The 12,178-nt window shown below is 38.8% G+C and overlaps 1 protein-coding gene across 3 annotated transcripts in view; it reads left to right on the plus strand.

The window, feature by feature from the left end:
- LOC129205500 (discoidin, CUB and LCCL domain-containing protein 2-like) overlaps nt 1-12,178 on the plus strand; it is a 65,848-nt gene that overhangs the window by 37,306 nt on the left and 16,364 nt on the right. For all 3 annotated transcript variants that reach the window (XM_054823036.1, XM_054823045.1, XM_054823054.1), the window contains 7 exons: nt 265-402; nt 1,585-1,636; nt 3,018-3,090; nt 6,220-6,353; nt 7,026-7,066; nt 9,689-9,904; nt 11,469-11,593. In XM_054823036.1, the coding sequence (XP_054679011.1) occupies nt 265-402; nt 1,585-1,636; nt 3,018-3,090; nt 6,220-6,353; nt 7,026-7,066; nt 9,689-9,904; nt 11,469-11,593 (779 nt within the window). The remainder of the gene's footprint in view (nt 1-264; nt 403-1,584; nt 1,637-3,017; nt 3,091-6,219; nt 6,354-7,025; nt 7,067-9,688; nt 9,905-11,468; nt 11,594-12,178) is intronic.

Here is a 12,178-nt window from a genome sequence, read left to right on the forward strand (position 1 = left end):
GTGGCTAGAGGTGAAGGTCACATTTATTTGCAAGTGTTAAGGGTATGAGAGATTCTCACCTGTTGACAGTGACAAAATAAATGTGATACCCATACTCTGCCATTTGCTTTGAATGGACACTGACTACATTATTTAGTGTCACACACATGTATTTACTTTTGAATATATGCCAGAAGGAATGCGAGTTTACACCGCAAATGAAAAAAGATGTGTATTACATATGTTGGTTTTGGTCCACGTCTTTTCTCCCCCTTCTCTCCATAGGAAAATACTGCGGGTTTGGCTTTCAAATGGATGGTTTAATTACTTCAAAAAGTAATGAAGTCACAGTACAGTTCATGAGTGGAACGCACACTTCTGGACGTGGATTTCTTGCAGCTTATTCAACCACTGACAAATCAGGTATTTATAATAATTTGGTAATTTTTCTGTGCTGGTAAAATTAGAACTGTCTAGTTAAAACACAGAAGTAATTTATTTATTTCTGCATTCTTACAAATTAACTTCTAAAAATGAAGACTTTTAGTATAGTCTTCTTGATGCTTCTGCTAAGGAAATCAGGCTGGTCAGTGACTATTTCAGTTATTGTAGTTTTAAAGAAATGTTATTAAAGCTTACCCTGGATAGCAGAGCATGAATCACAGTTACTTGTTATGAATGAAAGAGCTGCTTTGGATAAAGGATGAAATGCATTTTTTCAGGTAGTAATCAAGATGGCAGATAACTAAATTTTTTTGTTATCCAACAGTATATTTTTACAGACCAACCTTGTGGAAAATTTTATTTCAGTAACAGTTTCCTATGCTCCCTCAACTCTTCAATTATATAATCTGCTGACTACTTTTTCATCTTTTTGTCATTTCTTGTTTTTTCCATATTTTTGGTTATTCTTCCACTTATTGTAACAGTGAGTGACATACATGGTCTGCAAGGAAAAGGAGGATTGCCAGCAACTGCTTTAGAAGACAAAAGGCTTGAGAAAACGGTGTCTAGAAGTAATTCTAAAAAGAGCAGATAAAGAGTTTTTGATTTTAATTTTTATTTTGTTGGTCTTCTGATGCTTTTGTCTCTATTTTGGACTATATGTGCCGATATGCAGCAGACAGAAACATGAAATTTGAGCTGTCAGTCATGGATGCCAGTAGCATGGCACTCTAATGTTTGTTCCCTATGCTGCCTGGTTTCAGTACTGTAGGTATGTTAAATGCTAAAAACCCAGGCCTTTTTAGCTAGCTTATTAATTTAATTTTATGCAAAGAGCATATGTTTGTATGTCTGAATTATGTCCAGTTCTCTGAAGTATAGCTATAAATCAAAATTAAGCTGCATGGAAAATGAACGTTTGTAGTGTTTCTCGTCTATGTCACATTCTCAGTGGATTTCCCAGTTACTCAGACAAATTATCAAGGTTCTACTGTAATACAAAATCTGTTGCAAGAAAATTTAGTAGGAACATGGTTTTTTTCATTCTGACACTTTCAGTTAAGCCACAGATGCTCAAATGTATATTTTTGTGCACTTCAAAAAACATACTCAAACTTGTTGTCTTTATCATCCTCTTGACCTAACATTTTTTCTTTCCAGACCTAATTACCTGTTTAGACAATGCAAGTCACTTTTCCGAACCAGAATTCAAGTAAGACTGATTTTACCTGTTTCCCCCCAATCTCCTTAAAGTCATTTTAGTGTTTCTTCTCTCCTCTGTTACTTAAACCTGATGCAGCTTGAAAATTGGCTGTCCAGAGAATTTAAGAAACAAAGTGATTAGGCTTAGAGCTGAATAATTTTGATATTTGCATTCCTCCTCTCTCTCTCTCTCTCCCCCTCTGTCCCATTTTTGTTATTTACATGCAGTATACAGTAGAACCTCGTTAATTTGCACTAACACGTAGGAGCTAATATTCCCTTAGAAAGAATATTGCTTTTGTAAACACATATTACAGCAGGTATACACCTTAAATACTGGCATTCAGATTACAGGAGCAAAGGAGCACTAAACTGTGAAATGAGTTAAAAATCACAAAACCATTTCACGGTTTGGTGTGAATTAATGAGGTTCTGCAGAGACATAAAATGCTGTTCCTTCTGATGGAGGAAACGTAGGTAATTTCCCTGGCTTTTCCTTCTCTGTTTCCATCTAAAGCAAGGATAGGGTTTAAAGTTGTGGACTGCTGTGAAGTATATAAACTCACTTTTCGGAGAACTTAAGCTGTGGCATCATGAAACGTTTCAAAGTGCAACTTTTGAATTTCTCTTGCATTTTCCCAAGTTCCAAAATAGGGCTCTAATTGTAGGTTCTGGCGTTACTCAACGTGTGCTGAAGTCTCCGAATACTGCTATTTTCATGGTACCTGCAACGTTGCTTCAACTGTTGTTGAACTGCGGTGAAAATGTTAATAGTTTGCCCCAGTTCACTGTTAAACCTTGAAGATTTAATGGGTTTTGTGTGTGTGCAGTATGAAATGGCATTAGAATGTGAACACGGGCTTGCATCAGTGGTGCAGATGTCTTGCCTCTTGCTTTCCATCAGCTAGTGGTATTAACTGAATTTGGCCATTTTTTTATGATCAAAGCATTGCCAGGAGCTATTATAAAATAGCAGTACACTTTTCAGATGTATTATTTAAAGATGCAAAACAAATACATACGCAGGTCTCTGTAAAATGAAATTCATTAATATTGATACTTATAATGACTTACAGTTTACAGAAGCCATGCAGTATTTATGTTATAAAATGCTGGCTTTATTAATTTATTATATTCAGACTGGAACTGTGGTTTCAGCTGTTTCAGCTAAGACTTTTTTAAAATTTTTTCAAATGTCTCTTCTGCTGTTGTGTACTTCTCTTCCTGAGTATTTTTTGTCTGATTTGATACATCCTTGGTTAGGACGTATCCTTACGTAATGATATATGAATGATTACAGCATATTATAAATTTTAAAAGTGACTATTTTATAACATTATAAGAGTTGTAGTTGCATGCATATCTTGACTTGATATTTTGTTCTCTTCCAGTAAGTATTGTCCAGCTGGATGTGTGATTCCTTTTGCTGATGTTTCAGGCACTATTCCCCATGGATACAGAGATGTAAGTAAAAATACCGTGGGCTCACGTGAATTTTGGTAGAACATCTGCTGTATAATTAAAAGTCTGTTATAGTTGTTCACAATAGTTGTCCTGCCTGGGTTCTGGAATTTGTACTTCCTAAAGTGAATATCATGGTACTCATTTTTTTGCACAGCTGCTAAATGGCTGATGCTTCAGATGTTGCCATCTACAGAAGTGAAATAGTGTAGTAGAGAGTCAAACATTTTTGTTAAGGTCTGCTGAGAAGGGTGGATCAATCAATATATTGTTTTATACTTCCTGTTTTGTTTTTGATGGCTTTCTCAGGTTGGGAAATTCAGATTTATAAAGAGAGAACCAGTTCTTTTAATGATGTCCTTTTGGTTTTGAGACTGTAATACATCTCTTGAGAGGTTCTCAGTGATTATCTTTATTTTTTTATTACAACATGAAAGGTGAAATACTGTTTATGCTCAGCAGCTACAAAACCATTTGCAAAACAGAGGTAATACTGTAATGTTAATAGTTCAATAAAGTGGAAATGAAAATCTTTAATAATGTGCTATTTACTTAAAACACTACAAAACCCTATACACTGTTTTTCAGATGTAAGCTTTTGTAACTGAATCGGCATGCCTGCCATAGGACTGGAGGGTGTTTGCTTTGTTTATTTTTAAGTGATTATCATTTTGCTAACAATCTAGTCAAGAATTACATTAAATCTTTTTGTTTATCTTAAAATACTCTTTTACTAAGCCATTAGCTCTAGCACAGAGGAAAGACAATTTTAAAACCTTAGTGAGTGCAGATTTTAATATTAAATATGAACCTAAAGTGTACCTCTGATTTTCTTTTCTCAAATATCTGTAAATCCTATGCAATCTGCTTAAATAATTACCCACATGTAAAAATATCACCACAGTGTAACTGTGTTACATGTTCTGGTCCACAGTGAGTCCTCACTAAATGGCTGCAAGGTAATTTTTGTGCTAGTAACAGGATGAAGTTGGTTCTCTGCCTAACATGTTTGCAGCATCTGTAGCAGTTCTTCTTGTTGGGAGTTGTTTTGCCAAAATCTGGAAAAACTCTTTTCTATGGAGGAAAAAGGAAATTCTGGGGAAATAAATTCCCTGTGACTTTCTTTTTGTATACTTTATTGCTCTGAATAAAAGGCTGAGAATTTCCCAGAAGCCAAATTGTGTGGCAAGAAATCAAATTGTCAAGCACTTTAGACAAAGTTTCAGGTAGAGATTTCTCATGCATCTCTTTCAAATAATCAACAGCTGCTTGCTGCTTTAAAAAATACCCTAAATCATGATTCTTTTGTGTGTGACCCTAATGTCCACAGTCCTTGAGGACTTGGAATGCTCATTGCTGACATCTTCTGGAGGGCAGGGAGGAGAGGGCTGCATCTGTTGCAGAATCCCATCTCTTCCTTTCACTTGAGCTGCGTGCACAAGTGATACGTAATTACATTAACTTAGCTTTTGGTATATCTGGGAGGTGGGGAATAGGATTGGAGTTTTTATGTGTGAATATACTGAGGAGAATTATGTTTGGAAAAGTCTTGGTGAGCAGGTTTTTTTGCCAGTGAGCCTGAGATATAGGGGTATCCTGGCCTGCTGCACCATGAAATTATTTCTAAAGAAGACAGGGTGGAGACAGTTGCTGTTTTTAAAACAATGTGAGAAAAAATCATCCACGAAGTCTTCCTTCTTTGGAAAGGACCTGATGATTCCTTCTTAAACAATTGTGGTGAGGCTCTTTAGCACCCAGTGCCACTGGCTGGCAGAGCAGTGCAGCAAATGTGTTTAGTAGCAATGGCTAGCAATGGACTTTGCTTGGGGGAGCAACTGTTAACAATAAATAAAAATCTGCAGTCATCATCTATTGTTTATTGACTTGGGCAAGTCCACCCTGGGATACCACACTGGTAATAACAAGCTAAATATGGTTTCTGGAAGCTGTATTGGGACACACCGAGGTGGTCCTTCACAGGCACCTTGGCCCCCCTCAGTCTTCTAAAATTCAGGTTAATCCCAGTCTCATTGGATGTGAGCGAGTGGCTGCAGAATTGCAATGTGTCTGTGCGTACCCCAGCACTGCACATTGCAGGAGCACCTGTGAATAGCTCTGGCTATGCCTGTTGCACTGTGCGTAGCCAGTAATCCTCCAGAAACATTGGTGCGCTTGGTGGGCAGGTGCAAAGCCACTGCCGCTAAGCTTGTTTTGGAACTGGACTGTCTCTCTGCTCCTCAGCACCAAGATGTTTCTTTGTCAAGCCCCTTTGACCTGGAAGGGTTTGCTTCCCAGCTGCAGAAGATCTCCTGGGCTAGTTTTGGTCTGGGAGACAGAGGCATCTTGCTCTGCGCACGTTGTGCTGTGCCTGAAGGACTTGGTGTAGTGAGTCAGTCCTGCTCTCTATGACACAGCGAGCCTGCAAGCCAGGGAAGCGGAAGTGTCACCATGAGACTTGGTAGTGGATCCAGGCTAATGGTCGTCCAGGGAGAGAAGAAAAGAACAGGAAGTCCTGCAAAAACTTTTTGCATAACTGGTCTCCATTGACCTGTACAGCCTAGGTAATCGGCTTCTTGAGAACGAACTGTATTCATGTATTACTGTGGGTTTACATGGATCAGAGTGCTCGATGGTTAAACATAGTCAAAATTATAACCCATCGGCTAACAGTTAGAAAATCTGCAGTGCATCACTCCTTAATTGTGAGAAAATGAATAAACATACTTTCAATATGCTTTCTATTAAAAGGTTTCCTATGTATTTATGTATTCAACTTCTGTTGTCTAACATAACAGATTTATTGTAGGCTGAAAATCTGTCTGGCTTTTTCAGACTGATTCACCTCACTGTTTGGTTGAGCTTATTTAATTACAGGAGTTACATTCCAAATACATCTGGGCGAGGATGCAGTGAAATGTAGGACCTTATTTTTATGTTTTTATAAATTCCATAAGAAATCAAAGACGAATGGTTTCTAAATAACAGAGATAACGGTTAAATAAGACCAGTATCTTAATGTAATAATAACAAAGAGTATATCTGGACAATGTAGCATTTACAATATACAGTGTAGTATTTAATTTATTTACCATATAGTATTAATTTTTCTTCCCCCCCCCCCCCTTCTTCAAGTCGTCATCACTTTGTATGGCTGGTGTTCATGCAGGCGTTGTGTCAAATACTCTGGGTGGCCAAATTAATGTTGTAATCAGCAAGGGCATTCCGTACTATGAAGGCTCCCTGGCTAACAATGTCACCTCAAAAGTGTAAGTGTACTTCCTATGTTCTCCTTATCTTTAGCACCTTAGATCTTGGGAATGTCTCATCACGGGATTAATTTCAGCTAGTGGAGCTACATGTTCCGTGGACAGGTTCTCTTCTTCTGTAAGGGTCTCACAATGCTCTTTTGCTACAATGTGATTGTTTTACCAGATATTTTTAACCTCTAGACCATAAAGATTAATTTTCCAAATTCTGCTAGGAGGTTTTATCTTCCAAAATGCATGGCATGACTGTAAATTCCTAATGGTCTGTGTAAAAATAATAATTTAATGAGAACTTCATAGTTGCAGGGAAAAGAGTGTAACTTGTCATTTTATCTCAGAAGTCTCAGGAATGAAAGCAATCAGAGGAGAATGATTCTTCTTATGTTTAGCTTAATTTAAAAGGGAAGCATTTTAATCAAGTCTTGCATTCTGCTGGGCAGATGTTTGTTTGAAAGCCTTTAACTCAGGATCTCTGGACTAGATTTCAGTTGAAAAGGTGCTTGTACTCACAGCACTGCAACTTGGTGATGGGAAGTGTTACTTTAATCATGAAGTGGTTGTTTAGGCTTATGTGCATAGTGGCAAGCAGTCAGACAATAAAAATAAATTCAAGACAGTTTGTTTCAGTTTTCCTCGCTGACTACCACAAAAAATGTCTTTTGTTCTCTGCAGGGGACCATTATCTACAAGTCTCTTCACATTTAAGACGAGCGGTAAGCATTATCACATGTATTACATGTTCATAGTTTCATACAAATTTTGTGAGTAGAAATAAGTGTGCAGGTACTGTATTTCTTAATTTTTGTTCTAGTTAGACCTTTTTTTCTTCATTCCTCAGGAATGTATATTTTTGAATTGTTTTACTATCCAATTTTGATGATTATTCATCACTACATTTATACAGTGATATATAAAGTAAGCCTTGCTTACGTGCAGAGATTCTTTCAGTTTATGTTCCTCTACTATAGTCTGCTTTAAAGTCACTTGACTCCTATACTTCAAACACACTGCTAAAGCAGAGGTGGGCACTTAAGAGTTGCTCTTCATTTGTAACCACTATGCATTCCAGGTCTTTTCCAGTTTTACTGCTTATACTTTCCTTCTTGCTCACTACGAAAGCTAGCAGAAATCCCAAAATGGTTCCTCAACTTTCTTCACCCCCATTTACTTTTTTCTCCCCCCATATTCTTGCAAGGGAATGCTGTGTGATAAATTACCTGTCTCTTGCTCTGGAAGAGCATCTCTTGGGCCTTGCTCTGTAAGTTGTGTTCCTTCTTGGCTGCATTGCTTTGTTTCCTAAATGTGTACCAGGTTGCTGATTGGTATAACAAGTGTTGTCCCTTTTTAAAGCTTTACTGTTTTGCATGTTTTTACTTTGTATCAGTTACCGGTTTTTCAAATAAATCAGCTGTAGTTTTCTAAATGGAAGCTAGCTTTTCTGTAGGTCACTTTAAATGCTCTCTTTGAATGGACCTTGGAAGTATTCTGAAGATGTTGGCCTTTCCTTAGTCTCTCTAACTGTTTTAATAACAATATTTTAAAAAACCCTAACAAAAGCATTATGTCTGTTTTCCGTAAGGATAAAGTTAAAAACAAAAAAAGGGGGTGGAAATCATACACATACTCCTCAAAAGTAAACAAATACTTTTCCTAATATATAAATAAAAGTGATGCTGAATGGGGATATAAAGGCAGGAATCTGATGGTGATGGGCAGCAGTGTTTGGAGATTGAAATGCATGCAAACAAGCAAATATTAGAAAATATAATCCATATAATATTCAGATAATTTGTGTCTCAGCCCCTGCAAGAGCTGTAAGAAGGAATTGCATGTCTGGTGACCTTATGCATGGCGAATATTGAACACAGTGATCAAGGCAGGGTTTGTTGGCATTTTTTGTCTTTTAAAATGTGATCTGATAGTGTATATGAAAGTAATTAAGTGGCCTGGAAATATGAAGAGATAGGACAAAATGCAGATCTAGACTATCTGGATTTCAGTGACACATTTGAGAAATTATTGAATAAGGCTAGAAACAAGATGCAGGTCTAGATTAAAATGTAGCTGGGTGACCAAGGAGTTAGCTGAAGGAAAAAGAGGACTCTGTAGTAAGCTCAAATGAGGTTTATCAGACTGTGGTGAAGTTACTAGTGTGGTTCTTCCGTTAACAGTTGGTTTCATGACTTGGTATAAAATAGAGGAGTGTGTTATTAATGCCAGAGGTGTGGTTAGTGCAGAGGAAGATGAAACGATTTGCACAGGAAGACCTGGCTGACTTTGAGACTTGAGTAACAGAAATTAATTGAAGAATCACAGAGCAAAAAGTATAGGGTCGAGCAGGTAGAGCCTGAGGCATTTCTGCTTCAAACTGGCTGCCTGTTAGATGGAAATGACAGATGAGGGAAAGGATTCGGTTACTGAAGTGCTGATGTGATTCTGTGCTGTAGCAGGTGAAGTATGTCCAGTGGAGACAACGAACTAGTAATGCCATCACACAGGACATTGGCAAGGCCTTGTCTGGGATCCAGTTGCGTGTTGAAGGATGATGCCTGACCTTGGTGCAGAGGAGGGCTGCAGGGGTGCCTGCAGGGAGAGGGGGAACGCACAGCAAAAGGGAAGCCAGGCTGGGTTGTTCAGGCTGGCTGACCAAAGGCAAAGATTGGCCTCTACTGATATGTCTGGGGAATACACGCGTGAGAGGGGAAAACTGTTGGCACTACAGAACAAGATTTTAGCAAAGAGCAAATGGATATTAGCTAGCCACAAGGAAATTTAGCCAGGAGTTTAGGAGATGTTTTGCAGCCGTCAGCAGAATGCAACATGGGAAGAAACATTTAGTAAGAATGGTGACCAAAAAATACAACTAATTTCAAGGATGTGTTTGAGCTCAAGGCCAGGATTATGACATGTCTTCCTACATGCTTTGGTGTATTGTTTGAATTAACATTGTAATACTGAGGTAGGTTTAAAAACCAAGAAGTTACATAGACACAACAAATGATCAAGTAGTCTGTTTCCCATGTTTCCCATTCCTGCTGCAACCATACATGCTCTTAAACCATGACAGCTCCCCCAAAGCTTCTCATCTGGTGTTCTGTGTGGGTTGTGATTGAGAGCATATCCCCATTACCCTTGAGCAGGCATAAATCATGGAATACTCATGACCACAAGTTTTGTTCCAGCATCACTGTTAGAAAGCAGAGGACTGTGTTTTGTTATGGAACAAATTTAGATGGCAGTTTCATATTTGCATGTAATGTCTTAAATTCCAAGCAGGTACAATCATTGTGTAACTTGAATTTTCCTTTTGAATCCTCACCTATTCTGTTGCTCAGGTTGCTATGGGACACTGGGCATGGAATCTGGGGTCATCCCTGATTCCCAGATCACGGCATCATCTATTCTTGAGTGGTCTGACCAAACAGGACAAGTGAACATTTGGAAACCTGAAAATGCCAGACTGAAAAGGGTTGGTCCTCCTTGGGCTGCTTTTGTCAGTGATGAACGTCAGTGGTTGCAGATTGACTTGAATAAAGAAAAGAGAATAACAGGTAAGGCAATCTTTTAAGCAGCATTCAAAAAATTTTGTTTTGGTCTTAGATAATGTCCAGTGACATTCAATTACCATTACAGCAAAGTTGATTCCATGTCCTAGCTAATACACTGAGGACCCTGGAGTTGAACAGGTGGAGCTTCATAGTAGAAAACACCTCTTCCATCAGAATTTGTTGAAGTGTTTCTTGTGGTTTTATTGGATCCTTGATGCTTCCCTTTTCCTGCTGATTGTCTCCTTGGAGGTGCAAATCCATATCCAGCCAGCTCAGTCCAGTGGTACCTCTGACTTAGGTTTCTAGGTTTTCCCTACTGCCTGTCATAGCCGTAGTGAATCCATCAGTGGAGACAGGAGCAGTTGCAATGTGAGATAAGCAGCAGAGTAAACCAGCTGGCAGCCTCCCCTTCACCTCCCTGCCTGGAATGGAACTTGTGCTGAGTGTTGGGGATGGTGGGCCCCTCGGCAATCTGTTGCACTTTCCCCTCAGTAGAAGCATCAAACAGCGCAGACTGATGCAGCCAGAGTCTGGGTTAGGCTCTGCTCCTTCACAGACGTTGTGATGGACCATCCATTGTGATTTCAGGACCTGTGTTTATTTGGAGACACAGCTGGAGGTTCTGTTTCCCAATCCGCTCTGGATGCTTTTGCTTTTGAGTTTGCGCTCATGGTTACCTGTTCCTGTGGATTGCAATGTGGTCCATGCTCAGGAGTGAAGCACTGAGGGAGGCATTTGCATTTTGGGGTTAACCTCGGGGGTGACCATAAGTAGTGGCACTGCAGCTGTTGTATCTTGTGTGCTGATGATAGTGTTTGATATTTTGATTTAATTGTTCAGCAGTGATTAACTGTTGTTAATGGGCATTTTTGCAGTCTGACTTAAAAAATAAAGTGGCTTTAGGTAGAGTGCTTCATAGAGGTCCAGGCTTTAAGACTATGGTGAAACATCCTCCTTTGATCAGTTTGTGTTTGCCTCTTTCTCACATGGAGGAGCTGGTCTCTGTAAACTCAGCTGCACGCCCTGCTATCAGCAGCTTGGCTTCCTGTCATTAAGCAACTGGGGTTTACTAGCAGCCTTTGTTATTACCTCCCTGGGGACTATTTGGATTTTACAGTACTCCCCTAATTCCTGTGCTAATAAGCTTTTACAAAACAGCTTTCCTATGAGCTGTTCTGCAGTGCTGAAGTGTCAGCTTTAGGAAGTGACAGTTCTTCCAGGGGTGCTTTTAGGTTGGCAGGAGAAAAGCAGGCAAGACCGGTGCTGTCTCTGCAGTGGAGACAGGAGTGGGCTGTGGTCAGATGAACAGGCTGTTTCCATCAAGAAATGGGGGGAAAGTGCTTAGCAAGGTTTTATCAGGAGAATTAAAATATAAAAGTAAGTAAAATGATTATGAAATTTCAGTCACTGTAGAAGTTTCAGACCCTGGCACCTTGGGTAATCTTTCTGAAATGTAATTGGGCCAGTGGAGATTCCAGCTCTGGAACTCTGGATTCAAAAGCTGATCTATTAATTTTTACAAACTGGTACCATTTTTTTGTCTAACTAGGCACCTTCATTTTCACAGGTATTATAACTACTGGATCAACCTTAGCAGAGTACTACTATTATGTCTCAGCCTACAGAATTTTATACAGTGATGATGCCCAGAAATGGACAGTATACAGAGAACCTGGCATGGATAAAGATAAGGTAAAAATACCACACACTTTCTAGGTATGTTCTGTGGAGATTTCACAATTGTAAATACGACTAATGTTGGTACAGTGAGGAAACATTAAATAAATTTCCTTTTCAGTGTAATTTTGAATCATAAACAGCATCTATGCAGAAGAAAATATGAAAATTTGCAAGTACGTAAGGATTTGAACAGTTCTGAAATTCAGAGATTATTTTTAGTACTATTTGGGGGTGGGAATATTCTATATAAAAAACTTCCATTGCCAGTGGTAGGCTGCCTGGTACTGTGTCCCTTTAAGAATAATCAGATTTCTTTCAAAATAGGTTGTATGTTTCAAAATTAAGGTTTACTTTCTTAGCCTCTTGTGGCCACAGAATGAATGTTAGTGGATTTATAATGTTTCTGTCAATCTTACTTTTTGACAAAATACTGGTAAGTTTCTTTCTTGTATAATAGAACAGCCCTTGGAGAGGGGAGTTGTCTTAAAAAAGGGAATGTTCAGAAATGTTCAGATTGCAAATGCTTTGCCACACAGAAGAATTAATGTTAGTGGCAAGATAATCTTACTTTCTCTGTGTGTACAGTTTTGCAGTATT

The sequence above is a fragment of the Grus americana genome, chromosome 1 (assembly GCF_028858705.1).
Source record: "Grus americana isolate bGruAme1 chromosome 1, bGruAme1.mat, whole genome shotgun sequence".
Classification (NCBI taxonomy): domain Eukaryota; kingdom Metazoa; phylum Chordata; class Aves; order Gruiformes; family Gruidae; genus Grus; species Grus americana.